The sequence below is a fragment of the Poecilia formosa genome, unplaced genomic scaffold, assembly GCF_000485575.1.
Source record: "Poecilia formosa unplaced genomic scaffold, Poecilia_formosa-5.1.2 Scaffold37, whole genome shotgun sequence".
NCBI classification, from domain to species: domain Eukaryota; kingdom Metazoa; phylum Chordata; class Actinopteri; order Cyprinodontiformes; family Poeciliidae; genus Poecilia; species Poecilia formosa.
The window spans coordinates 1,880,378-1,906,225 of NW_006799976.1; the positions used below are offsets into that span (position 1 = coordinate 1,880,378).

At 40.6% G+C, this 25,848-nt stretch overlaps 1 protein-coding gene and 1 long non-coding RNA gene across 4 annotated transcripts; both read left to right on the plus strand.

Annotated features, from left to right (window-relative positions):
- Positions 1–1,069: 1,069 nt before the first annotated feature.
- Positions 1,070–24,785, plus strand: kdr (kinase insert domain receptor (a type III receptor tyrosine kinase)). Of its 3 annotated transcripts, none has more exons than XM_007550682.2 (30): positions 1,070–1,147; positions 3,027–3,120; positions 3,212–3,414; positions 3,596–3,717; positions 5,355–5,523; positions 5,740–5,879; positions 7,055–7,229; positions 8,431–8,551; positions 8,636–8,805; positions 9,061–9,214; positions 10,685–10,802; positions 10,922–11,033; positions 11,689–12,024; positions 12,127–12,273; positions 12,358–12,483; positions 17,201–17,307; positions 17,664–17,796; positions 18,657–18,761; positions 18,856–18,969; positions 19,820–19,908; positions 20,985–21,132; positions 21,214–21,305; positions 21,415–21,537; positions 21,627–21,738; positions 21,818–21,917; positions 22,005–22,110; positions 23,204–23,340; positions 23,416–23,500; positions 23,852–23,937; positions 24,049–24,785. In XM_007550682.2, exons 2-30 carry the CDS (start codon positions 3,044–3,046, stop codon positions 24,263–24,265), a joined length of 3,924 nt encoding a protein of 1,307 aa, XP_007550744.1. In that variant the 5' UTR covers positions 1,070–1,147; positions 3,027–3,043; the 3' UTR covers positions 24,266–24,785. The 3 variants fall into 3 exon arrangements, with proteins under 3 accessions (XP_007550744.1, XP_007550741.1, XP_007550742.1); XM_007550679.2 differs by lacking the exon at positions 1,070–1,147 and adding an exon at positions 1,425–1,755; XM_007550680.2 differs by lacking the exon at positions 1,070–1,147 and adding an exon at positions 1,425–1,755 and having other exon boundaries at positions 5,358–5,523.
- On the plus strand, positions 12,498–13,945 carry LOC107836073 (uncharacterized). Its single transcript, XR_001661918.1, has 2 exons — positions 12,498–12,896; positions 12,982–13,945. It is a non-coding gene; the product is annotated as an uncharacterized LOC107836073 (long non-coding RNA).
- Positions 24,786–25,848: the final 1,063 nt, after the last annotated feature.

Genomic DNA, 25,848 nt, shown 5'->3' on the forward strand with positions numbered 1-25,848 from the left:
TGTTCACCACAGAAATGTTTGTTTCATATTTTGTTTATTAGCAGGATTTCACCAAAAATGTGAATTAATGGATGCTGGTTTTGATTGTTGTGGCAATTCCTCATATTCGTCACCAGGAGGCGCAGTTTAGACACCAACAGGAATATGAGCAGCTGAGGGCGTTTTTTAAAAATTCTAAATCTCAATAATTACACACAATAAAGTAATAATCTAAATCCTACACATCAAAGGTAAATTTAATATCTTAAATAAAGGAGATAATAAACTAGAGGCATCCAAAGTGTGGTACACTTTTTAGTTTTAATTAGGAAAAAAATATTACATATTACCGAAAAATGTAAATCTTGTTATAATTCTCTTTAGCTACAATACATTTTGTTTTCATTTTGTCTTTTAAAACCACATTTCTTTGCGCTGTCTTTAAATCCATAGGAAATGCAACTCATTGAATTACTCAGAAGCAGATTTTGTTGTACCAAAATAAAAGAAAGATTGACACAAACCCTGTTCTGATTTCTTCTCCATTCTTTTCAGTCAAGTCTAAAAGGTATTTGGAAATCAGGTGCCTTTAAAAACAAAACAAAACAAAAAAAACAATAAGGGAATGAAAAACTGCAGTGGCGTATTTGGGCAACTGTGGATAGAGATAAAAAGAAGGAAATTTCTGCAAAAAACTAAGAAACTTAATTTGAAAAGTCTAAAATTTGCTAGAAAAATCTCAGAACGTTTGAGATTAATCTAATGAATTTTCTAGAAAAAAAACAGAAATTTCTCAATTTGTAAAGTTGAAATCTTTTAGAAAAAATTGAGAAATTTTTAATCTCATTTAAGTTTTCCAAATTTCCAAGTTTTTCCAAAGAAATAAAATCAGAGTCCATAGAGGAACTTGTTGAACTTTATTCTTTTTTTTTATTTTATTTTATGTTTCCTATTTTTTAGTTTTGATTTGGTCCTTGTTTGGAAGCCAAAATAATTTCGACCAAGAGGAAGGTCCTGGGTAGCAGAACACCTGTTTGGACCCGCAATGAATTATGGGATATGGTGAGCCGTGAAGGATACACCGGACTCGTCCTTCCAACCTGTTGGAAAGAAGGTCGCATTTGGAGAAGTCTTCGAATTCGGACAGGCCTTGTCGCTACGCTATGACGTAAGGATTTTTAAGATTGATTGATTGATTGATTGATTGATTGATTGATTGATTGATTGATTGATTGATTGATTGAAGTAAATCTTACTCATTAGTTTTGTCAGGACTGGATTATGTTTGGCAAAACTGCACTAAAATTAGACTACATTAGCCCTGGCGGATTAGCAAATGAGACAACCATTCCAGTTTTGATGAGGCAAAATGAAAACGTCTGGATGAAGCTGAATGTTTAGCCCCTCAGTAACAGGTTCAGCAGTGTGCTGTGTGGTTGCAGATGCCCCTCCTTCCCTGCGGGCCTCTCGCTGAGGCCCCTCTCTGCATCCTCTGCAGCAGCAGCAGAGGTTCAGTGAGAAACACGCACAGGCGCCCTGCACTGCGCGCTGATCACTCGGCGTGTCCATGACTCTCAAACTTGATCTGAAGTGGAACAGAAAACCTCGTTGCTCCGTCATGGATTCCTAATGAGGCAGTTTGATACTTTACTTATTTTTAAATTATTATTGTTGCTCTAAAGTTTTTGTTGATACTTGCTTTTTGCCGGATGATGAAGCAGGCGGTCTCGTTTCTTCTACTGCTGGGCATTTTTCTGGAAACATCTGGTGTAGCTGGTAAGATGATGGAATAAAAACCTTTTTTTTTATCTACAATGCAGAATGAAAAGTGTCACATAGTTTCAAGTAGTTAAAAAAAACTTTATTGACTATATAGCACCGGTTACTCAGCATATTTAGTCGTTTTGTCTCTTGTTTAAGCCTAGATTGACTTTTATGTCGATGTATTGTGATTTGATGTCAGATCATCACAACTATTTTCTCTTGTTTTTGGAGTATTTTCTAACTTTCATACCCTTTTGCCAAATAAACATTATTTGTGACCAGTCATCTACTTTTTTAAATATTATTTTTGATGTGGTTACTTTGCTATAAATGTGATCGATGTGGCTAAAACTACACAGGTCTTTCTAAAAACCCTCTATGTCGTATATATTGTTTTTTTTGTTTTTTTACTTTACCAGAAATACTCCCATTGAGTTTCAAAAGTCTCTTTGGGCAACAGAGTCTGCGCCAAGAAAATTGCAAATAAGAGAAAATATTTAATTTAGAAAATTGATGTTGCATTGGCACAATGGGTTAAATCTATATGCATGGTTCTGGAAGAATACATTTTCTTTTTATAGAGCATCATTTCATAGTGATCTCCTGGTCCTTATAATCACAAAAAATTGTGTGCTGTGTTTCTGATTTGCCACCAAGAAAGTTTTTTTTTTTCCATACAGTAAAAATGTGTCCTTTAGGGCCGCACAGGGAGGTGGTGGTCAGCCTATATCCTCTGTAACAGGAACCCCCACCTAGGGTCACACTGTGCCGGACTATTGAGCCTGACCCAGCCCATCTTCCCCTGCTTCCTGTTTTGACACAGTTTCGCCATTTTCTGCGGTGCTGGAAAAAAATGGCCTAGAAAAGCAGTTCGAAAACATACGCTACAATGGAAAAATGTTCTTTCTTTTTTTTTCTCGACTGTGCTTTCAGTTTCTACCTTACTTCAAACCCGACACACGCTGAAGGTCCTTAAGTATTTTTTTAAATTTTTTTTTATGGCTACTTTGACTTGGTTTTGGTCTCATCTTTATTTATCCCAGGAAACATGCTGAAAATATGACTTCTTCATCCCAGATGTTTTGTCTCACATTCAGTCATTAATAATCCCCTTTGATGAACACTGACCATATTCAGACATTGGTAGATGATGTCTTTTCTCTTTTTCAACCATATTGGAGCATTAAATGACATACAGTGGGTTCTCCAGGTCATTTCTACGAGGGCTGATTGCATTTTGAAACAGTCTTTGCCCTCATTAACACCCCTGTTTCTCTTCCCAGCCCTCCAGCTCCGGTTCATGCCCGACCCACCAACGCTCAACATCTACGGCACCCATCGGATGAACAAATCCGACAACCTTGACCTAACATGCAGGTTTGTGCCACTTCATCATCGTTCTTTCACCCATCTTTCACCGTTTGGAGTATGCGGTAAAGTCTTGCGTGCGTGCGTGTCGTTCTGCCAGAGGTCGGCAGCGCCTGGTGTGGTCCACCCCTCCTGTGAGCGCTCGCCTCTCCACCAGTGACTGCAGCGGATCAGGACTTTTCTGCACGACCCTGACCATCACCAACGCAACCGTGAATGAAACCGGACAGTATCGTTGTTACTATAAAGACCTGAAAGCTGAAGACGGCAAGACGGCGGCAGCAGTTTATGTCTTCGTCCATGGTACGACTCCTTGTTCCATTTGTTTTTCTGGTGCTTTTTTTTTTTATTGTAAATTTAAGGCAAAAGACCTGTCTAGTGCTTTTTTCTTAGGCACATTTTCAGAAAAGTCCCGTCTCCCATCTCACCAGGGCTTAGTTTAAACTTAAAGCATATTGACTATCTTCACTTTGTCTTGTTTCAGATCCCAAGGTGCCATTCGTGCCCTCTGAAAAGGAATACGAGGTGGTCTTCATTCGCGAAGGCGAGCGCGTGGTGATACCCTGCCGAGGCTCGGTGGAGAACCTCAACGTCACGCTCAACACTGTGAGGAGGATTACCCTTCTGTTTCAATCTCTTTCGCTGAAATTCATAAACATTTACAACACGCAGAGGCATCTGTATAGGGCGTGAAGCGCAGTGACAAAGTTTTCAGATGACCATTTAATTTTTTTGTGAAGAAACTCATCCAAACCAGCCTTGACCTGATTGAAAAAGCAATTTCCCACTAAAGCTAATAATTGTTTTTCCACCATTAGCAGTAACAATAACTATCAAGTGGCTTTAACTGGCAATAAGTCGGTTTATATCAATGAGAAGAAACTGAGTATTATCAGACCGTTTTAGGTCTTTGGCTGCAAGTCCGCTTTAGCTTAACATTTTTCTTTTTTCTTTTGGAAAGCTGAGTTCATTTTTGACTGGCCACACCCGAGCCTGATTATTACCAGCAAGATATAATCAGCAAATCACTTAAATAGAACTTGTTTGACTTCCTGAAATGAGCCAAAAAGGTCACACAAAGCAAACCCGTCATGACTTGAGTTTAAAAAAAACAAACAAAAAAAATAGGAATGACTTGTTCAGAACGTCACAAAAGAAGGTCAGAGTTCCTGATTCAACAATTACAAACAGGCTGGATTAAAAAAAGTCACCAATGGGAGAGTTCCAACGCAAAAACTATATTAAACAAAAAAAAAACAACAAACACAAAGGCCAGCCTGACATCTACCAATAATGTATTTCATAACATGATCACTATGTTGCCTTCAGTTTGTCATACATACAGCGTATTCATGACAAACAACTCAGAAGACGCCTTAAAATGGGCTACTGTCTCTTTAAGAAGCACGCCATCACATCAGTGCTTCCCCCTGTTTTTCACTGATGCCATTAAACAAAAAGTTGATATTTGCTCAATATTTCTTAATAGAGAGTCTATTTGATGTCATTGTTCATTAAAAACTGCTGTCTGTACTTTAAAAAAAAAGTTAAATTAACTAAACCATTTTTAGTGTAACCAAAGAGCAAGAACAATACAAATCTGTAGGAATTAAATTTTATTTTTTTCACAAAAACAGACAATTCCCCTTTTGTTTTTCCAGAGGCATTTTTTTTATTATTATTATTTAAAAAGATGAAGACATGTGACGAAGTTTCCATATAAACATTAACACAAAATTGGCCAGAAAACAACAAAAAAATTCTTTAAGATTTGATTTCCAAATTAATCTAGATTCAAAATCAGTATTTGATTGGATTTGAATACATTTTTTTAAGTATTTGCAAAATCTTTTTTTTTCTTTTTTTTTTGCAAATTAAAAACTAAAAAAAAATATTTGTGAATGTCCTGAATTTTGCTCTTGGAAGAAAACCTGTTTGAGGTTATAAAAGACTAGAAACTTCGATTTAGAAAAGAGCTTTTTCGTGTTAAAGTCCAAGACTATTCCAATTGACTCTAGGCCTACATTTACCAATGACGTACCACTGTTTGTAGGTCTATCACATAAAATCCCAGTGAAATACAGTGCAACTCCCGTTTAAAAAGTGACAAAACGTGAAAGAGTTTCAGGCACGCGGATACTTTTGCAATGTTTCTTTCCGTGTTTGTACCGCTCTAATTCAGGCTTTCCTTTTCTTTATTTGCCTATTTAATTCAGAGTTTGTGAACTTTCTTTGTTTGTCAGAAGTATCCAGTCAAGGAGATCCATCCAGATGGGAAGGAATCCGTGTGGGATCCCAAGAGGGGTTTCATCTTACCGACCCATCTGATAAGCTACGCTGGAGTCGTGTCCTGCCAGACTCGGATTGGAAATGAGATATTCAAGTCCCCTCTCTACATCGTCGCTGTTGTTGGTAAGATAAAAACAACAACAACAAAATAAATAGTGCAGAGAAATAGATCCAAATATTAGTTCTGGAAATGATGATATAAGATCTGGTCAGAGACAGAGACAGGGTGATTACATGTGAGCGGGGACATTGTGTGTTGACTGGACTTCTGAGCGTGTGTAGCCTCGGCAGAACAATAGCATGTCCGCGACTGTCGTGCCTTCCCTCCCTTTTCCGCAGGATACAAGATTTATCACCTCACCCTGACCCCCGCTCACCAGAGGCTGTCTGTGGGGGAGAGGCTGGTGCTAACGTGCACGGCCCGCACGGAGCTCAACGTGGGCATCGAGTTCAACTGGACGCACTCCGGAGGGGCCCTGGTCAGTCCGCAAGTCTCTAACTCTGCGGTACCGTCGTTGTCTGTCTGCGGTGACGTCGTCCCGGTGGGAATCGGTTTGACTCACCGAGAGCGACTCGCAGAGACAAAGGCAGAAATCGGGAAATCTGTTTCTCTCGTCCTCCTTATCTTGCAAATATTCGGGACTTCCTGCTTCCAGGAATCCGTCAGTCTGTCTGTGCGCCAGCAGGTCAAAGGTGACCGCATGTTTTGTTCAGAGATGGTTGCGAGGAAAAGGGACAATGATGCATCGGTTTTCAAAACTTATTACAAGTAAAAATATGAAAAGTCCCGGAATTGGCTGCAGGTCTTTTGGGTCACGACTCTATCAGCTCTGGACATTTAGAGACCGAAAAATTTCTCCGTTATTCTACGCAAAATGACTCAGGCAAGGTTAGTTTTTAGGACACAATGAAAAATTATTGGTACTAATCACATTAACAAATATACAATGAAGCATGTTAATAGATATAAGCAATACAAAAGTATCAAGCTTGCCCAATTTATTGTACTTCTGTCTCAAATTGGTCAGACGCCTGTGTTGGAAAAGAGATCGTGCTCACATGCCACTCGCTCTCTTATTCAATTATTTTACTGTTGTAGACAAAAAACAAACATAGCAAAGCATCGTTTTCCATGAGGTTAATCTCTACTTGCGCAAAAACATACCGCTTTGAACAAATTAAAAACATGAAACATGACACGTATGAGAAATGATCCCACGGGCCATCCTGTTAGCCAGCAACAACCCTGCATGAACTTTTTTTTAACTCATTTGTCGTGTTGTTCGCATGCCGTCAATGTAAAACCACGTCTTGATATGTCTGCACTCGTTTGGACCTGGTGATCACTTAGGGGAATTTGTTTTCCTTTAATAGTATGAGAGTAAAAGGAGCTAAAGATAGAAAAAAGGAAACGACAGAGCTTTTCAGACTTGTTTTCGTAAAAATAAAACTTTAAAGTTATCACTTTCCACAAGTATGCATTATTTGAAATCTGAATAAAACATTCTGATTGTAAGTGAGAAAATGAGGCGCTGTGCGCAAGCCGAGCGTTTTACGTAACAAAACAGATTCTAACAAATTTAGACTACTGTGTGGCTGTAAGTCGCCAGTTTTAAAACACTGAATGTCTGTTTGCTGCGTGTTCCTACGTCAGAGCTCAGACGGAGGTTTCCACACCGTACCCCACAAGAAGAAGCTGTGGGACTCTCTGGATCTGTCCAACACGCTGATAGTGGAGAATGTCACGGTGGATCACTCTGGAGATTATACCTGCACAGTTTCCAGTGGGCAGATGGAGAAAAGCGCTTCAGCATATGTTACAGTTTTTGGTGGGTACATATATTGTTGCATAATGTTATTTTGATTAAAACGAGTTAAGAAGTGGTTCATGGGGTAAAAAAATAAAAATAATAATAATAATTCTTACTTTGCAACAAGGAAACTTACTCATTTAAGAAAATGGCAGGATATTGAGATTCTGGAGAAAACCTTCACATTCCAAAAGTTTGAACTCTAATCCCATTTCGAGTTGGTGGGAATGTTTTTGGTGCACCATGTTGACTGAACAATGTTTTCAGTCCGTGTATTTGCATGCAGTTCGTTTCTTTGTTTGAAATGAAAAATGAAAAAAAAACTAAAATAGATTTGTGTTTTTAGTTTATCAAACCAAAAGGGTTTTCCTGCCCCTCAGTTGTTTTCTTTCATCTTGCACCTCAAATTTACTCACAGGCTTCTTTAAAAATGACTCTCATTTTTTTGTATGAATGTTTTCTGTTTTGAACAAACCTAATCATGTAAAAGAAAAAGAAAATACAAACGGGGATACTCTATATCCTCTAAATACTGTATTTCTTAATTCTGTTTTGAAGAAAGCTAACTGGAAGATCCAAATCCATCCTAAAAAAAAAAACCAAAAACCCTCTACAACTACCTTTTAAAAATATTCAGTTTTAATGCGGTATTAAAGTTCATGTACAGCTTGGAAAAGTATTAACACTTGTTAATTTTTGGACTATATTTTATAGCATCACAACCTCAAACTTCAATGGTCTTTATAGGGATTTCATGTAATAGTCCAACACAAAGTGATGTCTAGTTGTGAGGTGGAAGAAAAAGGATAGTTTGTGCTTACAGGTTTCTGCAAATGGAAATCTGAAAAGTGTGGCCTGCATTTCTCCTCAGTGCTTTCAGTTGGCAGCTGCTTGGCAAATAGAGTCCACCTGTCTGTAATGTAATCTCAATGTGAATACTCCTGCTCTAAAAAAAGCCTCACAGGCAGAGTTATGACCCAGCTCAGCCAGGGGGAAGGAGAAGCAACATTAAAGAAACCTAGATGTTAAAGGTTGAACAGTTTAAGATTTATTGTTTGGGTTTACCAAAATAAAAACAGGTGAAAATCGACAATAATCAAAAAGTAGGGATTGCAATTGAATTGATAGCTGATACTCCCCATAAATGCTTCTGTGAGATTGGTTAAAATAGCAGCTGAAATAGAACGGTAACATTCTGCTCATTTGTTAATTTCTGCAGAAATGCCCTTTATCGACATGACAGAACAATGGCCAGAGGTGTGGGAAGTGAACGTGGGCGATCAAACACCCACAGAGATCCCTGTCAGGTACTCGGCCTACCCCGATCCCAACTTGAAATGGTACGTTCGCAGGTTTGCCTCAGTGGGGTTTGGATGCACCTCTTGAAGTAAATGTCTCTCACACATCCTCTGATTTATTTACAGGTTGAAAGACGGCCAAGCTCTTGTCAAGGATAACTACAGAATTAAACACAAAGGTGATCTCCTCATCATCCGTGGAGCCACTGAGGACGACGCAGGGACCTACACTGTGGTTCTCACCAACAAGATCACGAAACATGAAGAGAAACGCTCCTTCAAGCTGCAGGTCAATGGTAGGTTGTTTGGTTTTTGTTGTTGTTTTTGCCTCTTTGTCATTTCAGCTTCACTGTGCAAAGGTAGGTATCACCTTGCATATTTTTTTTATTTTTTTTCTGTTTTTGATTTCTTGAGACCCTGAATAGAAAATGTTTAAATTGCTAATGCTAAAAGATTGACGTAAAGTGAAATCTGTATGGGCGCAAGTACTTTTCACCAACACTGCGTTTTGTCGAGACGCCTTGGAAACGTGTCTGTGCCGTCTTCTGCAGTGCCTCCCAAGATAATCGAGAAAGGGAGCGGCTACAGCGACGAGTACGAGTACGGCAAAAGCACCACCCTGTGGTGCACCGCCCGCGGCATTCCCACACCTGAGTACATCCAGTGGCAGTGGATGTCCAAGGAAGACTGTCCCTGGGCCTTCTTGTAAGTCACCCCTTTCTATCACTAAGTGTTTTTGTGTGGAGGAGAGGAGAGGAGTCGTTTTTCTGAACTCGAGCTGCTTGTCAACAACTTGTTGATTTACAGGAGGAATAGCTGCTTTCGTGATGTTGATGAAAACACGAGACGGCACAATGAGAGTGCACTCTGACCTTGATGCAGATCAGCGGATGTGATTCGCTCCCGACACAATGTCCATTTTTAGAACAACACCAATTATTGAGACTGAATGTTCTCAAATGTGCTTAAACAAGAACCCGCACAACAATTATTGTAATTTTGGCCAGTTTAGGTCGCAGCTTTTGTCCACGTGCATCCTGGATGTCTTTCTTTTTTCTTTTTTTTTTTTTTTTTTTTGCGGGTTACACAACATCCTCAGTGAATTCAGCAGTGATTTGACAAGTGTTGACAGAAAGAAGACAGTCCGTGTGCCTCTGAGATGAGGTTTTGACCAGAGAAGGCCGGCAGCTCGTTTCTTATCTCCTGCCTACACGACCGAGTGTTTCCTCAGTCCAGATCCACATTTCCTGTTGTTCCTGTCGGAGTCACTTTAAAAAGAAAGCGCGTTTCCCTGCTGGAGCTGTCTCTCCTCTTGGGTGCATTCTTTTCCCTGTTATCTTTCAATTTTACAGGCTTGTTTGAAACAATACTCATAAGTTTTCCGCCATTTTTCACCAGAGCACAACTTGTTCAAGTAGAACCATTTTGATGTTTTGAGATTAAAAATAAATAAATCCTTTTCTGTTCTGGTGTTCAGAAACAACATTCTGCAGTGACATTTTGTTGACCTCAAATGCTGGTCATTTGGCCTAATCAAAGTTACTGACATTATGTATGCAGCATTTTTTTCATATTTTTCTCAGTAAGCTGACATTTCTGGCTGTCATTTCTGCTTGTTTATTGGACGGATATTTCTCCTATTTAAAGGAGAGGAGCTGCTGTGTAAAGTCTAGTGAAACTATAACTTGTGGGGTTCCCCAAGGTTTGATACTTGGTACACTTGAGATTTTAATTTTATGTATCATCCCCAGCAAGCTTTATTTGTGTTACAAATAAAGCCTTTTTATCTATTTCTCACATTCAGTCTATGGGCTTTTTTATCCTCATTACCTCGACAAAACTATTGACTGGACTAGACAAACATCGCTTCAGTGTTTACAAGTCATACAGAAAGAATACATACACAAGAATAACACCCGTTTCATGTTCATTACATTGGCTCACCATAGTATTCAGAACAGATTTTAAAATGATAACGGTCATATATAAAGCATCGAAGGAAATGACGGCATTATATTTATCTATTTGTATTATTCTATGTCCTGTGACTTGGATTTTTGTCACCTTTTAATCCTGTACGCTGCTTTGTGACTATATCTGTGAAAACCGCCTTATAAATAAATCATTCATTCATTCATTCATTCACATTCACGTGCTTTTCATTCTGTGAATCAGGCCAGGACTGAACAACACCGAGGAGCTGCTGAGGAACTGCACAGCCTGGAAAAATGTCTCCATCGGCGGAGTTCGCCACCCAATAGAAGTCACCGACAGTGTCGATCGAACTCAAAATGTGAGCAATTCATCGGTTACATTCTTTTTCATCTTATGTCTCCCATGAATCCGTAGTTTTTGTCATGTGAAGATGTGGCGTAAAAACTGCAAACTAAAATGAACTTCTTTTGTTTGTAGAAATTTATCAGTGCGCTGAAGATTCAGAAAGCAGAGACTCATGCCCTGTACAGATGCAAGACTGCCAACAAAGTAGGAAGGGATTCCCGGAACATCTTTTTCCGTGTCACACGTAAGACTTGTGTCTTCTCTTGTGTTTGTTTCATGCGGCCTTCGCTAACTCTGAGCTCAGTTTTAGCATAGTGCATTTTGAATATTTTACCATTTTGTCACATTTAAATCACAAACCTCATTGTAACTTTATGTGATGGTCCAACACAAAACAGTAGTCATCCATGGCCGATAACCGATATTATATATATTCTATATATTTCACTATCCCTTTTGATGCCTTGAAAAAAATGACTGCACTTCGCTGCTTCAGTTAAAATTCCCACAATCCTTTGCTGCATCACTCACTGTCACATGACCAAACTCCTCTTCTCCCTTACAGATACTAACAGCAACAAGATGGAAATAATAAATATTGTTGATGTTAATATCGGCCCGTTTTTATTTATTAGGCCGATACCGATATGTCAAAAAGAAAAAAATATCGGTTAATACTAATGTTGGTGCCGATATATCGTGAATCCCTAATATGCACAAAAATACTTCACACACTTGCTAGAGTCTTGTTGTGAATTGTTTTTGAAAATGTTGCTTTCCTTTTGGGCTTCACATGCTGAAAAATCTCAATGAAATACTTTAAAGTTTCTAGTTGTAAGGTGACAAATTGAACACTTTTGCACCGTTACCTGTCTGATCTGCGGTTTAAACCCCTTTAGGTGACCTCGAGGTGAGCATGTCTCCCTCCGATAAGCCCATGGAGCAGGACGACGTGGTCCTGCGGTGTAAAGCGGACAATCTGCTGTACGACCAACTGGCCTGGTTCCGGGTCACCAACCTGTCCCCGACAGAGCTGGCTGAGTCCAACCGGCCCTGCCACTCGCTGACTCTGCAGCCCCTGCCACAGGCCGTGCTGTCCAATCTCCAGGGCAACATCACCCTGGACCTGACGCTGCCCAACGCCTCGCGTCAGGATGAGGGCCTCTACGCCTGCCAGGTGAAGAACATCAAGTCGGCAAAGAGGACCTGCATTCTCCGCCACCTGTTCCTCAAAGGTTAGCGCGCGCGGCTCGAATCGAGCAGAAAGCAGATTACATAGAGAAAACGATTAAAGTCAGAAACAACTCATTGTCGTTTCCCACATTTGACTTCCTTAGATCTTGAGGCTGCAAGAATACGTAACAATTTCACCGACCAAAAGGTCAACGTGAGTACGACCATCACCCTTCACTGTGACGCCGTTGGGACGCCAAACCCGACAGTGGTGTGGACCAAAAACAACCGCACGGTGGAGAAGGGCTCAGGTGGGACGATCGCTGCCCTGCGCACCCGTCGCCTCACGAGTTGCCACATTTATCACACCGAGCCTGTTCATCTGCTGCTTCCAGGAGTGATTCTGCAACAAAACAACCTGATGATTCAGCGTGTGAAGAAGGAGGACAGCGGTCTGTACACGTGTACGGCATGCAACAGCCGCGGCTGTGACGCCGCACGCGCCTATCTGAGTGTCGAAGGTCAGTCCGATACATCTGGTTCCAAATGCAGTTTGCTTCTTTGTCAAAGTGGATTTAAAAACCACACTGCAAAAACACAAAATCTCACCTTAGTGACTTGGTCTAGTTTCTGGTGCAAATATACTCTATAATTTTGCCGTTTGGCAACAAATCAATTCCACACAGTGACATTATCTCCAATTTTATGATGCAGTGCACTTAATGAGAGATGAGACCCTAAGAGAAGCAACAGCAGTGTTTAAATTTGTCATATAATTTTTAGGAGGGAAGTTTGACACCCTTTTCTACAGACCCATTCACAGGAAGGAGCCTCACCATTTGACTCCTCAGAAATCATGAAAAAGAAAAAAAGAAAAGTATATTTATGACATTTTCTGACCGGGACAAAATATACATACACAACAATAATCGAGGTAAGTTCTCTATTCTGTCATTTATTGTGCTGTATTTGATCATTTAATGATGATAAATGTTGACGCTGCCGTCTGTACCATTAAGGTTACCACTATACTGCTAGTCCGGCATGTTGATCTTCTAGAGTCTGCTGTAAAAATGCATTTTGTGAGTCCTTTCCATATTGCACATGACTATATTTGATACTCTTTTCTTCCACTTACATCAGTAATGCAACAATATTTTATAGTTACTTAGGAAGAAAACCAACCTAGCAGCTCCTTTTTATGGTAGCGAGGATGAATTAGGTTTTAGTGATGAAGAAAACGAGCAGCTTACAACTTTGCAAGGAGACAGTGAGGATGATGAAGACTGTGAGGCCGAGAGTAAGAGCAGTGAGAACAGGAGGAATAATTATTTCTTGTGTGCTGCATTAAAGTGGCAGGTTCATAACATACTGAGGATATTTGTTTGTTTCCTAGGTCCACCTCCCCCACTGGGAGCTGGGAGGAACGGCTTCATCAGGTTGTTGTGGAAAATGATCCGTTCTCCATTCGGTTCTTGATGTATGAGGTTGAAGAAAAGTCAATGAGTTGAACTCATGAAAGCCACTTATTAAGACTAAAACACAGCTGGTCCATTTATTCATGTTCTCTTTATGGGCTAAGAGAGCAAAACGGCATCAAAGAACAGTTTGTAAATCTCTTTGTTAGCCTCTATTTAAGCTACACCTGAAGAGGGTGTTTCCTAACTTTAGCTTTAGCCTTTGCCGGCATGTGATTTATGTGACGACATGTATGTGTACACGAGCAAGCAAGTAGCTAAAAGAGGCGGAGGAAAACACAGAACTATTTATTCTTGACATTCTGCAAGCAGTAAGGCAAAGGCGGCAGCATCAAGACACTCAAATCAAATGAAAACCGTTATATCAATGAAATATTCCAATAAAAAGGTGAAAAGCATTTTTAAAATTGTTTTTAGCTTTCAAATGAGTTTCATAGTTAACTATTATCGCTACTGGAAACTATATAGACTACAACCTGAGTTGTTAAATAAAAGTTTTTACAATAGTAAACCAAACTCTCTTGTTTTCATTCATTTCCACTATCGTACTATTTACAAAAAGTAAATGGAAAAATAATATATTTAAAAAAATTGTCTTTATTATGTTTACTTGGAATTTTTTTTTTCCCAACTGGTATTATTATGCATATAATGGAGGGTTAATAGACTTGAAATAAGGCCAAACTAACTTAAAGTAACTTTTAAGGAAGATAGGAGCTTATTTTAAGTCAAAAATTCCTAAATATTGATGAGAAAAAAAAATGCTATTTCCTTTGGCAGATTATTTCACTTATGACAAAACAATAAGAGATTTTCCCATGTTACAAGTGAAATTATCTGCCATTTTTCATCAATATTACATAATTATTGACTCTAAGCAAGCTCCTTTCTTGCTGAAAAATTACTTAGAAGTTAGTTTTATAGTTTTATCTTATTTCAAGTTAGATATTTACACTAGAAACCTGACCAAAAATACTTGGTTAGATTTTGTGTTTTTGCAGTGCACCTTTTGGAAGTTGTTGTATGGTCGTCTGTGTGTTTAGCACATGGGAATCCTTCACTGTCAAGACAGAAAGCTGAAAATCGTAGCGGGAAATCTAAATCAGATGATTGTTTCACAATTGCTGAACAAAAATTAACAAAATTGACTGAGCTTCTTACCGTATCTCTAAGGGAAAGTCTCGACACCCTATGGAGAAAAATCATCTCAGCTGCTTATATCCACAGACTTGTTGTCATCCTGCGATCCTGCGTCGTGTTTTTGAGTTTAAAAATTCTTTAAAGTTGACAGGAAATTTGAAAATATCACTTGACAAATCACGTTATTGGAAGATTAATACCTGAAGACCAACTATAAAGTCTTTAAAAATGCCAACATTTAAAAAAGACTTGAATAAATACAGTGCTTAGCCTGGTGGGGGCACAAGTAAAGCCTGGTGGCCCGCCTGGCTTATAATACTCTGTGTCAAACCCTGTGTTTTATTGGCCCAGTCAAAGTTCACACCTAGATCCAAATAGGAATCTGGTGAACATTCAGAATGATCTGAAATGCAGCTGATCGCAGTAAGCTTTATAAATTACTTTTTATTATTCTTGTGTGAATTTTTTATCATTTTGTGATTGTTTTCAGTCTCTCTCCATAGTTGCTCCTTTCAGTCTCTCTTATTTGTGCCTTTTCATAAAAGCTTTGAGGCCCCTTCACTCACTGGGCATCTGGGACCTGTGCCCAGTTAGCCAGCTCAGTGATGCACCCACGGCTCCCAGTTGGGAAAATTTAATGAGAAAAATGTTCACCCTTTATCTGTTTTTTTTTTCTTTTGAAAACACCCACAAGTGATTAATTTTTATCCCTGACGTCAAGGTTTTCCCACTTCACGTTACACTTATAACATCTTTGATATCAAAGAGAGCAAGAATAACTTTGCTTCCGCATGACAGGAAGTTGGCCCAGTTAACGCACATCCTCCTGGGAGTTTCTAAATCCAAAAACAATGAGGAGACTGCAGGACAAAGGCAGAGGCCAGCCCTGCCCCAGCCTCAGCCTCGGCTCTGTTGTCTGTGCCTTTCTGTCCCGAACGCAGAGACGGAGCAGAAACAACAAATAAACAAACATGCAAACTAGGAGGGCCTACGTGATCCTGTCCCTGTACGCAGAAGATGGACCAGGTTAAAGGATCTCGCAGCTCTGTTCTGGTGCATGTAGGGATAATAATCCGGGTTCACGTTGTTTAATCTTCTGAAAGGAGAATCTCTGGTCTTCAGTGCGACACGCTCACAGCTGATTTAGTTCTCTCTCCAAACCCGAGATGATTCACTACAAAAATCAATCGGTGTGTGAAATTTTCTGGAGAAATCAGGCAGTGTGTCTGCTGCAACAAACATCTAGTCGTCGATCTCTTTTGGTGCCGATTGCGTTTCCAAAGCAGTCTCCTTTTCCACATTTTGCCATATTGTGGAGGAAGTGGAAGAGAAAAAGAACGCATGGTTTTCAATACTTCTTTTTACAAATAAAGATAGGAAAAGTAGGACATTTATTTGAATTCAGCCCCATCACAAGCACCTCTAGTTTCTAGAACTGAAGAAGTTACAACTTCAAGTGTTTTGGGGTAAATCTATACCACATTTTCACATCTAGAAAAAAAAAAACATGCATAGTCGTGTTTGCTGGATTCATGAGAAAATGGATGGCATTTAACGCAGGCCAACCCTGTAAGAAAACCTGCATATGAGACTTGAATCTGGGGCAGAGGTTCACCTTCCAGCAGGACAACGTCCGTAAACACACAGCCAGAGAGCTGCATGGGGCTGAAGATACAATAATACAAGGCATGCTTTTCAGATTTGCAAAACAGTTTCAAAACGTTGAGTCGTTTTCATTTGATAATCTACTCTACGTCGGTCTGTCTCAAAAAATCTTAAAGTACGTTTTGTGATGTGACAAAAGTGTGAAAAAGCAGCGTGAACAGTCTGAGAAGGCAAACAAAACGGCAATATTTAAGTTATTCTTGTACAATTTTGAGTTGTATAATAATCTTAATACCACCACCCAAAAATTGAAATGACATGCAGTGGAAAATATCTGGCCATTAAGCACATATTTCAGCTACAGATTAAATTTATGTAACTCGTGTGGTAACTATTTGGCCTCTAATGTACTTATATTCTATGAAAAAAATACAAAAGAAACACTGTGACCTTATCTGTGGAGTTATGTGAATAATATTCTTTGTCCTTCCAATCAGTCACATGAGCGACATATGAATTGTTCCCTACAAGAAGGGAAAAAAATGGATCTGGAATGAAGGGGGGGGGAATCCCCTGATATTGTCCCAGACTGCCCTTCCCTTAGAAAACAAAAGAATACACATGACTCCCTCACCCCTTTCTCACCCACCGCAAAAAACATTTTGGTAGTGGAGATGTGGTCTGCTGTGGCTTGTAGTGACACCCTACTGTGTGTCTGATAGGCCTTTTCCAAGTTGTTTTTGGCCAAAGCCGTTCGCCCTGACTCCGGGGTATTTGTTATGACTGGATAAAATATCAAGTTTGCTTACAGTCCAGATTCCAGCAATCTCCTTCTTCCAACCAGATCTCAGACGTTCACACGTACGAGCCAAACACAATGACCGAAAACCTCCCCGAGTATCACGCAGCGCCACGTCGGCGTTCTGACTCAAACACTGGTTGTTAAACTCAGTCGCTGGGCTTGATCTGTACCTGTGAATTTCCCCTTCAGTAGCGTCGTTTGTGTATTTTCTAGGTGCAGACGAGAAGACGAACGTGGAGCTGATTGTTCCCATCGGCTCGGTGGTCATAGCCATGTTTTTCTGGCTTTTGATCGTCTTCGTCATCCGTGGGCGAAAGAGAGTAAGTAACCTTTGACGCTCCCGTCAGTACTAAGAAAAAAAAAAAAAGAAAAAAAAATCAGCAGAGCACGCTCATGTGCACAAGCGCCCACAATTGTGGAGCGTGTATGATTGATTAGAGGCGACTGGTTTGGCTCGGGGAGGACACTGTCTCTTGTGTCCAGAAACAACGAGTCCACACTCGGCTCCCCTAAGTCACGTAAGCCTGAAAACGGCGACTGGGCCCCATTTATTAGAATCAGCAGCCGAGTCACTGGAAACCTGCCTGGACAGTTTATTGTACTGGGAAAGTTGAGACAAACAGCAGCTTATTAACTCTTCGTTTACCTCTTTGACATCTCCTCTTCGCTTTTCCAGCCAACTAGGGACCTGAAGACCGGCTACCTGTCCATGATCCTGGACTCGGAGGACATGCCCATGGACGAGCAGTGTGAGAGGCTCACATACGACGCCAACAAATGGGAATTTCCTCGAGACAGGCTGAAGCTCGGTAAGATGCGATTGTCGTTAAGTCTGTGGAACATCGAGAAAGAATCCTTCGACGGTTTTTGATTGAAACCAAAACGAAAGTGCATCAGATATCCAGATAACATCACGTTGTTAGAACATTATTTTTAATTTAGGACAATCAAGTGCAGTATGATCAAACTCAAATCATTCACTTTGTTACCCCAACACAATACCCATTGAGGTAGTTGATGACCAGTCTGCAATGACAAAAAAAAAAAAAAGTTTTACGCAATCACAGGGCACAGTGGCGGAACGCCTTGCCAAAATTTCTGCCTTTGTTTTATGATCGAGTGGATAAAAGATGACCTGATTTCCAAAAGGGAAAGAGGAGGAAAAATGCCGTGAAGCAGTGTCAGGAAATCCTCATGTTCATGCAGGATTCATATAATCCTATAAGGATTTTCCAGCGTTCATGACGCGAAAAGCTCCGGCATCAGAATATTTGTCAACCTGCCTCGGCTTGTCCGTGCTGCACGTTGCTTTTTCCCCACTGAATGAACACGGAGCAGATCGTCCGTGGTGCCGCAAAGACAGCACAGTCACAGAAAATGAAGGGATGGAGTTTGGGGGGAAGGAAACGAAGTTGGGCACTACGACAAAAAGGAAGTAAGGAAGAAGGGAAGGACGAAACGAAGGGAGGAAGGAAGGAAATGAAGTTGGACACTAAGAAGAAAAGGGAGGAAGGAAGGAAATTCTTTAAAGTCAATTAAAAATAGTAATATCCTGCGTAAAGCGTCAGAAATATATCAGATCTCGCTTCATGCCCTCTAAACAGATGAAGCCCAATAAATACCACAGCAAGTACTGACCATCGTCTTTGGTTGTTGCTTTTTGATGAAGGTGAACCTCTGGGACGAGGGGCATTTGGTCAGGTTGTAGAAGCAGCCGCCTTTGGCATTGAGAAAGCTACTACATGCACCACTGTTGCAGTCAAGATGCTGAAAGGTAAAGTATTTTCTCTCCCTTTCTTGAAAAAAAAAAAAAGCTCTTACTGCAATAGAAATCTTAAAACACAAGGAGCCGTTTCATTTTGTTGCAGAGGGAGCTACAACCAGTGAATATCGCGCCTTGATGTCGGAGCTAAAGATTCTCATCCACATTGGACATCATCTCAATGTGGTCAACCTGCTGGGAGCTTGCACCAAGCCCGGAGGTGAGTCGGGATGCGTTGATAATCAATCAAAAAAGTATTTTTGTGTATAAATACGTAGACTATTTTTTTTTTTTTGTATTCCACCACCTGATACTATAGGAGTTAAATTTGTTCTTAAGCCATATTCCCAGATCTCAGAAAAAGTATTTCATTCAGTCACGGCACTCACTTTCTATCTAAGTCGTCTGGCTGTAAGTTGTCTTTCATAACATTATCCATGGCAGGTAGTCGATACAATTGTCAGATGTCGTTCCACAAGGATCAGTCCTTGAACTCCTTCTATCTTCCCTTCTATCAAAGGGAAGAAAGAGAAAGTCTGCATGCTCTAACTGTAAAATTCAAATGTATGCAGATGATATTGTTGTTTTAAAAAAAAATTGCACCAATATGACACAAGAAGATCCAAAAGAACTTGGAGCTCTATGGTTCATTTGTCTAAATTGTTCAATGTCTAAACCAGTCGGTGTTTTTCTTTGTCCTCTGTATAACAAGACATTTTTAATATCATTGGAAAGGATGAAACCATCTTAAATCTTAAATCATGTCAGTTTACTTCCATATTTACGTTCATGAGGTAGTTCTTTTAACTTACAACTCTATGGTTATTTTTGTTTTATATTTAGTGAAACTAACTATGAGATCCAGATCTCGTAATTAGGAGAAAACATGTTTAATTTTTTTTTTCTTTGGTGAATGCAACGTTTTGTTGCACTTTCTTTTAACCGTCTGTTTTGCACACGACCCTTTGTTAAACATGGATATTAAAACACATTAAAACATGAGCCTCACTCGCAGTTTGGAGGCATTGCTCTCTTTTTCCTTCGTGAATTTTGCATGTTTCCTCCTGCAGGACCACTGATGGTGATTGTTGAATACTGTAAACATGGAAATCTATCCAGCTACCTGAAGAGCAAGCGTGGAGAGTACAGCCCTTACAAGGTGAGATAAGTGACCCACTTGCAGCCAGTAAAACACAGCCAGCACTTTAAATGTGGTTACCTGCAGTCCAGAAAAACAAATCACAACATTGGCCACACATCTTAAAAGCATACTCTAGTAAAGAACAGGTTTTTTAGTTATTTAAAACTGCAGTCATGTGAAGTAGAACATGACTGCGAATTTCTACATGGAGTAGAAATGTTTTGCTGTCAAAAATGAGGAAAACTCACCGTCCCGCTTTTAGAAAGTCCTGACACCGGGTTACATGCACAGCAGTATATGGTTCTTTACATTTCCACTCGGCTGAAACATGTCCATGTGGCTTACACGTGCAGAGTCTGCTGACTTTATTTTGACACGTTTCCCCGGCTGGTTCCAAAACAGCTAGCGACAGTGAAATCTGCTGGCTATCAAAGCAGAGAGAGCATGCTTTTTGGGGAAAAATAAGAGGAAATCTGGATGAGTCCGATTACGCAGAGGAAGGAGAGCTGCTTCGAGAAACGGAACAAATACCGCTCATGGATAATTTTGGCCACGGTGCACAAAGTTATCCAACCAGTACTGGAAGATGGATCCAACTTAAAGACGTCTGCACACGTTTGTTCTTGCAAGGTTGCTGGTTAGGAGGCATACACCTTGGAGAGGTTGCCAGTCCATCGCAGGACAACACAGAGGCAATTTAGAGATGTGTTTTATACAAATTTGATGCTGTCAAAAAAATCAATTGTAGCCAAATTAATCAAATACATTTTGGTTCAATATTACCGTAATGCAAGAGACAAAAAAAAAATTTAGTATTAGTAAGTAGATGATATTTTGCAGAGGTCAAGTGGGCTTTTCTGTTCATTATTAGGAAAAGTAGCTTCATCCTTTGTCTGCATCCATGAAATCCAGAAGTGTGAAGTAAACATGGGAAAGTTTGCTTTGACATGTTGCCACCAGTTTGACCCAGATTTTTTGTTTTTATTATGGCCTGGGTGGCGGGCCAGCGCTCCAAACAACTGTCTATCTAATAAAAGTGACTGATCCCGCTCCTAAAATAAAATGTATTATTATTATCTTTCCGTGGCGGACAGAGAAAGCGAGCCAGTAGCCAGAGGTGGGCTCCTGCTGATGAGGACGTGACTGAAGGGGACCTCGGTTTGGGGAAAGTGGCCCAGCTGGACATCTGCACGGGGACGGCTGAAGACAAAGGATCATGCGCCAGCGGTGACCCCAGCCAAGGTTGTGAAACAAGAGGTCGCTCACCTCTTTTCACCGTTTTCATTGGTTGTGGGCAGTTTTGTCATTGAAATGTGATTCCAGAGAGCTCAGTTGACGACCATCTCACAATGGAGGACCTGATCAGCTACAGCTTCCAAGTCGCCAAAGGAATGGAGTTCCTGTCTTCTCGGAAGGTGAGAACATTTGGTCTCTCTGCAGTCGTTTAGGCCTCTCTCCAAACTGGAGGACATAATCTCTTCATTTCTGTGCCTTAAATACGATTGACTTTGTTTTCCTCTGCAGTGCATTCACAGGGACCTGGCAGCCAGAAACATTCTGCTCTCGGAGAACAACGTGGTGAAAATATGCGACTTTGGTCTCGCTAGAGATGTCTACAAAGACCCCGACTATGTTCGCAAGGGAGATGTGAGTCTTCTGAACTCAGGCGTGGAGTTAAAATCATATAATTAAACCAGATGGTTCAGTAAAACGTCTAATTTTTGCTGTCGTTACAGGCCCGCCTCCCTCTAAAGTGGATGGCTCCCGAGACCATTTTTGACCGAGTCTATACGACTCAAAGTGACGTTTGGTCCTTTGGAGTTCTCCTCTGGGAGATCTTTTCCTTGGGTGAGCCTAACTCTAACCCCACGTTGCGGCAATCACGTAGACCTCTGTGTTTCCGTAACACCATCCGTCTCTCCTGCAGGGGCTTCTCCCTATCCAGGCGTTTGCATCGATGAGTCTTTCTGCAGGAGGCTCAAGGAAGGCACGAGGATGAGGCCTCCAGAATATGCCACCACCGAAATGTGAGTTTCTAGCCGAAAAATAACCACGGAGGAGCACGACACGGCACGTCTCGGCTTCAACCCTCGTTTTCTTTGCGGTCCAAACAGATACCAGACCATGTTGGACTGCTGGATGGATCGGCCTACGGACAGGCCCACGTTTGCAGAACTGGTCGAACATTTGGGAAATCTACTACAAGCCAGTGCACAACAGGTCTGCTCCAGACAAAAACAAAACATCCTGATTTTTAATTTTTTTAATCAAGTCTTCATCACCAGGAGTTGGAAGCTGACCTGTCAGATCATGAACACATTACTTATTACAGCCAGATGAATTTTTGTGGTCTCCTTTTGTGTTGTGTGGTCACTACAGCTGTCCGCTGTTGTAAAACACAGTTGATTAAATTCAAACCCGTTTAATGGAGTGTTGCAACGAAACATCTGGGAAACATGCAAGAATTCATTTGCAACAGAAGAGTCATAAACACACGTGATGCTCGCAGCTGATTTGAGATGGCTGGAAGTTGTATTAAAATGAATAAATCTTTTGTTGGAAAACACAAAACAGACTTTTAATTCAAGTGCGTTTGGAGGCTGAGAAGAAGTTATTTTGAACCGACTCACTGGCGCCGCACTTTTTGACATCTATGACATAGAGATGCTGGTGGAAAAGGGCCAAAACGAGCCCGCAGCATCACTCTTCCTTCAGCATAGTTAGCATTTGCTCTTTGTTGGACTGATGCCAAACTCACGTCTGAAGTTTGTTCCTAAAAAGTATTCTTAGTTTTATCTGACCAAAGCACTCGGTTCCAGTTAAAGTACAAGCAGAGTAAGGATATCTATGTTTGATTTGGTTAAAAAAACAAAAAACATTTTCATGTCATTCTCTTTAAGCAATGTAGATGTCTGAATGGTTGTTGTAGAAACATTGTGACTCCAAGGTTACTCCTCTTTCCAGCTGTTTTAATCTTTATTACTCATGAGAATATAAATAGGAGATTTTACATAAGTAGGTATTTTGTGATTAACATACATCTGCTTTACTTGAACAGAATGTTGTCTTTTTGAGTTTAAAGAGGAAGTCATTGATTACTACATTAGATGAATTAACTCTTATTAGTGAACTACAAAACTTTTGTAGGAATTGTTAGAAATGCCTGGTATTTATTTAGTTATTTTTTTCCCCTCAATAAACAAACGCACTCAGTTTGGGGGATGGATATTACTAAAATTTTCAGTGTGATTGCAGAATTGCTGAAGTAAGTGTGTGTTTGAAGTTATGCCATTTAAATCCTCTTTCTCTCCAGGACGGGAAGGATTACATCCCCCTGACAGCAGGCGAAGCAGAAGGATGCCTACTGTCCTCTGAGCCAAAGAGTCGCTACGGCTGCCCTCAGAACGGGGAAACCCTGGAAACCCACTACGACATCCCATCATCCCTTGGGTCAGCGTGATTCTCTCATCATCCCTCCGTTGGTTAGTGTCAGCGGTGCCTTACGGACCTGTCCTCTGTCCACAGGCTGTCCCAGCAGAGCAAGAGGTGCAGTCGGTCTCTCAGTGTGAAGACGTTTGAAGACATTCCTCTGGCGCACAGCAGCGTCATGGTGAGCCCTGGTCGCCCGTTCATTTCTGTTCCTTCTTTAAACCTTATTTTAGTGGATACCAACTGCAAGCGCTCCATAATAGCCACAATTTGGGACATACTCTTGTTCAGTTGTCTAGGCATCACAATTTGCTTTCATCAAAACTTACTCGTGTACGCGCGTGCTCATTTATCCCGCTTCTGACGCCAAATTTGTGGGGAAAAATGTAAAGTTCCTGCTAAATACACCTCACATACAGGTGCCATGGTGAAGAGCTATTTAGTGTTAATTACTTCTACAGTCAGTGGTCTTAATAGGTGTGTGTTTATATGTCATGACTCAAACATTTTAAACTTGTTGGCTCTTCTGCAGGAGGGTCACACAGACAGTGGGATGGGCTTCTCTCCAGACGAAGTAAAGTGTTTAAATCAACAGCTCCCAACTACACCCAATTTCAGGTAACCGATTACACTAAATCGCATAGTAATATATTATACTTTATTGCCATAGAGTAGTTTTCCTTTCCTTTTGTTTTCCTAATTTGTGTTGCCTTTGATTTGAACTCTTAGCCAATTGCTCCGCTGCAAAAGCAAAGAGTCGGTGGCGTCCGAGTCATCCAATCAGACGAGCGGATATCAGTCGGGGTACCACTCTGACGACACAGACACTCCGATCTATGCAAACGAGGAGGTCATCATGAAGCACAACATGCTGAAGAAGCCTCCGCTGCCCAAGATGGCGGACAAGTTCAGTGCCGAGATCCGCTACAGCACGCCGCCTGTCTGATCCCGCGCGCTCCTCCCCTGTTAGACCTCGAGTTCCCTCGCTGTATAGAATATTTATCCTTTACATGAGTGTTACAGTCAAGGATCGATGACAGAAGACATGTCTGGAATTGCAGTGGTGTTTGGGGGGCTTTTGCTCAAGAGGAAACGCAGTGAGTCGGAACAGAACAAGGACGGTTGCATGATAAGTTTTTCTTCATCTCTCTTTGGACAACCGGAGGAATGGACATTTCTGGACACGCCCACTTCCCGACGCACAATCCACCAACTTCCTCTGCTGCAGGATGTGTATCTGGTGTTTTTAGATAAATAAATCAGGAAGTTTTTCTTTCGTTCGGTAAGCTTTCTTTTGCGTCATTTTGTCCGCACATTGAATGGCCAGTTCTCATATCAGTGTTTTTGGAGCACATTTGTACATTTCTGTTATTCACTTTCCTTTCAGTATTGTTATTAAAAGCAGATGACTAAACCTAAATTTATTGTAACTAGTTTTATAAAAATTAAAATACTCACCACCTGTTGTTCTTGAGTGTTTTTTCTAACTGCTCACAGCCTTGGTTTGAGATGGTTTCCATCACTTTTCATGCCAATCCACAAATGTCTCATTTCCTCTTAATGTGTCTTTAACAAAGAAAACAATACTTTCTCAGCCTTGGCCTCTCGCTTTATGTGTGAGTGTGTCGTAGGAACAATGCTGTGTCAACCTTGGGTATTTTTTCTTTTTTTTTTTTTTAAGTGGATCCAGCTCACCATCTCTGCAGTAACCAAACTATAAACAGTGAATTGGGGTCAGTAACCCCAATTCACTGAAAATATAGTTTTTCTTTATTTTTTTCTGGATGTTCTTACCAAATTACTCAGGAATGCCTTCTTGGAGGGATTTGTATAAGTCAGACCAACACAAAGCAGCGGACAATTGTGAGGCGGACGGAAAATAATACACAGTTTTCAGAAAGATTTCAAAATAAAAATCAGGAAAATGTTCCGTTGACTTGGATGTGTGTTTAGTGTCATCTTGCCTAAACGTATCTCAGAAGCGTAGTGCTGAGATACTACATTCTCAGCATTCGAGGTTATGTACGTTTTTAGTAGTTCAGTGTCTGTCAGGTTAGGCTGCTGTTTATGGATGACTTTATTCTCCATGTTATTCTATGAACCCAACTCTACTTTAAATTTCTCTCCATTTTTTCCCCCCCCTCACCTGTCCACTGTGTTCCTTGGGGGAAACATTATTTTTTATTGTCAATTACATAAAATCTCATTAGTTTGTGGTTGTAACATGAAACAATGCGGTGTAAGTACTCGAACAGCTGCCTGCCTCCTCCGTAGCGGAAACAGTAAAAATATGTTTAGTGTTTTTTTTTTTTTTGCAGCAGGCGGTGACGTTGAGCTTAAAAGCCTGCGGGGGTCTGAGTGGCTGATGAATGAGAAGCTTGAAAACAAAAAACGTATTTTGTCTGCAATCAAGGACGACGAGCTTTTCTAATTATGGCGTGTCAGAGGAAACGGCCCAGACTCTGGGGGATTACTTCAAACTTCCACCTCTAATAGTAGAGGTATATTTAGAAAGCCCCTGTCTGTTCC

Excerpts from the sequence above, each read along its gene's own strand:
- kdr (XM_007550679.2), top strand. The coding sequence starts at position 1,689 with ATGATGAAGCAGGCGGTCTCGTTTCTTCTACTGCTGGGCATTTTTCTG. Across the intron at positions 9,215-10,684 it reads GACTGTCCCTGGGCCTTCTT|GCCAGGACTGAACAACACCG; the intron begins GTAAGTCACCCC and ends TCTGTGAATCAG. Across the intron at positions 19,909-20,984 it reads GAGAGTACAGCCCTTACAAG|AGAAAGCGAGCCAGTAGCCA; the intron begins GTGAGATAAGTG and ends CGTGGCGGACAG.